Genomic DNA, 4857 nt, shown 5'->3' with positions numbered 1-4857 from the left:
TACAAAGTGCAAGCAAACTCAGTAATAGTGACTGGAAGAAATGGGACAAAAATTTAGTTAACTTAATTAAAGCGATTAGGTACCTAAAAGTAATTATGGTATCTATAAAATGTCACTTATTAAGAATTCTAATGAAACTTGTTAGTCAACTTGCAAAGGGTTGGAATCTTATGATTACTTTACTTCTATTTTGTGACAATGCACATTGCTTTCTTTTTTGTACCATGGTCTGTAGGCCAATCTGATTTGGACCTGCAAAGATTTAATTTTTGATAAAAGAAATCAATTGAGAGACATAACAGACTATGCAGATTGGGTTAATCACCCCATTAGAGATTTAATTATGACACCAAGTTCCTTGGCCATTAAGTCACTGAGTGAGCATAACATTTAGAAGCAGCAGCAAAGAAATTTTATAAGACATCAAATGTAATGAACTATTTAGTAGTGATTAAGATAAAATTTCAAGTTTCAATTATTATGAATTATATTCTAAATACAGTATTAGTTCATCAAGATAGCAAATACAAAATCATATATTTGTCATTATTTCATCTCCAACAAGTTTGTAAATATCTATATGAGGCAATTTCATAATTCAATATTAACATCAGAAACTGTTTTACTGAGCAAGTCAGTAAATAATTCAAAACATAACAATTAAAACAGCAACAACAACAACAATAAAAAAAAAACCTAAACTTAACTTTTAAGTTTTTGTCTATGAAGATTTGGAGCAGCAATCTTTATTTTACCAGGTAGATTTCTGGATATGTCCTGATCTTTACAGTTTCTTAATAAATCTTTTTCATGTAAAGTAGTAATTTTGTCATTTAAGAACATCTGCAAAGCTGTTTTTGCAGCCTTCCCTCGCTTTGTACTTCCTGGTAATATCTTCACTTTATATTTATAATTTTGTATGGCTCCATATGGAGCACACATTGGCAGAGCAAACAACAAAGTGTCTTCAGGAAGAGGAGAACCAGTTAATGAATCAATAACATCTGTATCATCAGGTCTGAGTGTTTCGGTATCATTATATTCTTCATTATCCTCCTCTTTATTATCTTGTACTTTAGAATTAGAAATAGTCTGATCTCTAGCTTCCTGCTTATTTACAGCCACATGTATATGTGACAATACAGTTACAGGATTTTTTACTTTTGGTTGGGATTTGGCTAAACACTTTTTGTCATCTTTATTCTTTTTTCCCTTTTGGCTTCTTTCTTCCTTTTCTTTACCTGCCGATGCTAAAATCTGCATCTTTAATTTTCTTTCTTCTTCATCCTGGTTTTTATACTTACCCTTTATTTTTTTTAATTTTGATCTTTTACCTCTCTTTAACTGATTTTCTGGTTCAGCTAATTTAACTGTTGTCAATTTGCCATCTGAATCAGTACTACCACTCTGTGTTCTGCTTCTAGATACTTTTAATGCTGAAGAATGTGGGACTTTACTGTTTGAATATACAGGATTAAGTAAGTTTCCTGCATTATTTTCCTTAAAGCATGGAAGTTCTAATTCAATGTCTGGAAAATGCTCATTAATTTCTAAATTGCAGTGATGTGTAGATGAATCAGTTGCAGTATGTTCATTTGTATCACTTGCATCACTTGATACCTCACTCTTATTTATTAGCTTGCCAGTGTATACAGTGCTCTCCTCATTTTCATGATTCTCTCTGTCTATTCTTTCATTCCTTTCCTCGTCCTCTTCGGACAACTGAATGTCGCTTTGATTTTGCACACTTTCATCATCTGATTCTGAAGAGTCCAATTTTTCAAACTTCAGTTCAGGAAATGATTCATCAGAATCCTTTTTAACTTCTCTTTCACCTTTATGATTAGCTACACTATCTTCATCTAGTTTAAATAAAAAAGTAAATCCCATTATTAAATGAGATGGAGGAAGATAATTTTTTTTACCTCTAATCATGAAACTACCAGTTGTTAGATATTCTCCAGTTGGTGCAGTCTTAGAAACTTGATCATCGTAAACCCACCATGCACTAGTTACAACTTTGGCATCCCAAGCTGCACTAAAACATAAAGCCATAGTACCTGCCTCATTTAATGTTTTTGGTGGGACTGGATTTTTTGATGGATTTTTTATTACAACACTGCTTGCACCATACAGATCTGCATGCAAATATATATCACCAGATTTCATATATCGTTTTACAATAAGTTCATTTTGCTGAACATCTCTACCAGCAATTATGAGATAATTTTCAGAACTTATAAACCAATGAAATTTTTCAAACCAAAATACCTTTCTTGCTTTTGAAATAGCAGTTGCAGTTGCAACCTCTTTTAAAGTTTGTCGTGTTTTTTTCTCAGCAGATGTATAAGCTTTTTGACTTGATTCTATTGTTTTTTGCTGTTTCCTAATATCATGGCGTCGTAAATCATAATATCGTCTAGCATTTGCATAGGCAGAAATGCTTAAATCAATATCGACAAGCTGAAACTGTAAAATTTCATCATGGTCACTGTTACTTTCTTCACTGCTAATACCACTTGATTTTGGATATGGGTCCCCTAAAAGCATAGTAAAATGATTAATTTCTAACTTGAGCTTCTTTATAGCCTTTGCTACTGGATCACCTTGCTCCTGGGCTTCCTGTATTAAATCCCAAATATCTGACCAACTAATCTGATTAGCAATAGCACTCTGAATTATAAGCAGGGCATTTTCAACTAAGCTCAGATTCATTTCAATTAATTGAGCTTTCCTCATATCTTCAGTCTGACTTTTCTGAAGAGAACTAATACGGTGTTCGTGATCCTTCTTTACATTTTCCAATTTTTTAAGAATTTCTTTTTCTTTCTGTAATGCTTTTATGTCTATTTTCTGACTTTCAAGATTAGAAAAAAAATTATCTACTGCATCATTAAATGTGGGAAACTCTGAAAATAGCATTTTTTCATGTTGATGAAAGAGAATAGGGTGAAATTCAAGATTAGTTACAAGTTCTTTATTACCATCTGTGGTCTTCGAGTTATTTACTTTCTGAATAATGTATCCATTACATGTTTCATCTGAAGTGCGTTTGAAAATAGCTTTAATTTTGTGTAGTGCCGTCAAAAGGCTGGGCATGTCCTCATCAATATTCTGCATTATATTCTGTGAGATCTGCGATTCGAGCAATACATGTTCTATAATTTGTGGTCCACATAAAAGATAAGAATTTAATACTTTTGACAAAGGCTGATTCTTTTTATTAGAGATAATTTCCCGCAACTTCACCTCATCTAATTCTAGCGTTTCCTGGCGAGCACAGTCAATTGGATACTTTTCACGTACAACAAACTTTATATCTTCGGAACCTGTAACTGCTCGTGGCCGCAAAACGTTTAATATAATATAGTCACAGTCTGTTAGCACAATATTGCCCTTGTCGTACAATTCTAGTATTACGTGATATGCAGCTTCATTGATTCCAAACTGCATGTCAATAACGCGATCAATGCCCATTTGGGTTAGCTTCTCTAATCTTTTGTTTTTCAGGTGTTTCCTAAGTTTCATTGAGAAACCAGATGGAACGGGATTCTTTGGCCATTCATAGCAAGTGGTGTGAATTCTAATACCTGACTCAATTAACAAAGTAACTTTTTTGTCCTGCTGAGATAATTTAAATAGATATGCTTTATGATCAACATCATACACCTGTGAAACTCTCATGCCTGTGATTGTTCTATTTAATTCTGCAACAACAGCAATTAGATCCAAGGTACTGAACCTGGTCTTCATGTTCACAAAATTTATTAGCTGATGAAATACAACTCACGAAAGCGGAACAAAAACACGCCACAGAAGTTCAATGCAGTAAGCACTACCACGTCAAGTACAAAATTATGAAAGAAATCCGATAGGTGTCACGAATAATTTTCCGATAGATGGACATATATTCTATTACATCCTATAAGTTTAGTTTTTTTTTTTTTTTTTTTTTTAAGTATTAATTCAACGGATAATTAACAGTATAAGAAGGAATACACTGGGTATATTTGGGCGTACTAATACAATTAAATGAACCCGGCTAGTTTTGTCGCATATATTGTGGTTTCTGGGTTAAGATTAGGATGAACAAAAAAAAAAAAAAAAAATTACGATGGAAGACTAATTAGTAAAATACTGAAGCATGAGGGAACCTTTACAACAAGTTAAAAACAGAAACCACGTGGAAGTTTCCACGTATCACCTATTGCAGAGTGATGTGTACACGATAGTTGGCTGACAAACTAAAGTCTGATGTGCGAAAAGATCTAAGGAGCGATTTCCAAATATCACATGTGGCTTGTGAGCAAACAGCATATTTTATGTTGCGGGCAGCGAAGTTGTCCAAAATGTAAGGCAATTAGCTCTAATCCCATTCAATGTTATGATGTGTGCGAGAGATTTGAAAAGCTATGCCCGAGCTGCCTTCTCTGTTATTACTGGCATCTCCAAAATTTACTTTTTGTCAGATTTCCAAGCTTCTAGATATCTGTCCTATGTAATAAAGGCCACATAACATGGAATATTGACAATGCCAGAATATTTGTTAAAGAGGTTATAGTCTTTAGGTGAATGTAATAAACCTCGTATAGTCAAAATTGGCTTGAAAACCACTCTTATGTCATGAGATTTGAGGAGATTGCAAATCTGCCAATCTTGAGAGAAAGTCTACTAGAATATGGGATGGAAACAGAACTTCTGTAGAGAATGTCAGGATTATGCTGTGGAGCAGGAGCAGTGAATAGCATTCTATATACCATTTTCTTAGAATATCCGTTGCTCACAAATAATTTGAGTGAAGAATGTAATTCTTCCTTCAGTTTGTCTATATCTCTTATAATAGCGATCGTCTTTTTC

The 4857-nt window shown here is 33.5% G+C and overlaps 1 protein-coding gene across 1 annotated transcript; it reads right to left on the bottom strand.

Annotated features, from left to right (window-relative positions):
• Window positions 1-301: 301 nt before the first annotated feature.
• Window positions 302-3828, bottom strand: Clbn (Nuclear export mediator factor NEMF homolog Clbn). Its single transcript, XM_090401321.1, has one exon. The coding sequence runs from the start codon at window positions 3751-3753 to the stop codon at window positions 703-705; it is 3051 nt and encodes a 1016-aa protein (XP_090257447.1). The 5' UTR covers window positions 3754-3828; the 3' UTR covers window positions 302-702.
• Between the last annotated feature and the right edge of the window lie 1029 nt (window positions 3829-4857).

This window comes from Typopeltis vanoorti, chromosome 12, assembly GCF_054136105.1.
Source record: "Typopeltis vanoorti isolate ZY-2024b chromosome 12, IOZ_Tvanoo_1.0, whole genome shotgun sequence".
NCBI classification, from domain to species: domain Eukaryota; kingdom Metazoa; phylum Arthropoda; class Arachnida; order Uropygi; family Thelyphonidae; genus Typopeltis; species Typopeltis vanoorti.
The sequence above is the reverse complement of the archived record's forward strand: the minus strand, read 5'-3'. Positions and strand labels throughout refer to the sequence as shown.

Coding starts and splice junctions, on each gene's coding strand:
- Clbn (XM_090401321.1), bottom strand. CDS start 3,753: ATGAAGACCAGGTTCAGTACCTTGGATCTAATTGCTGTTGTTGCAGAA.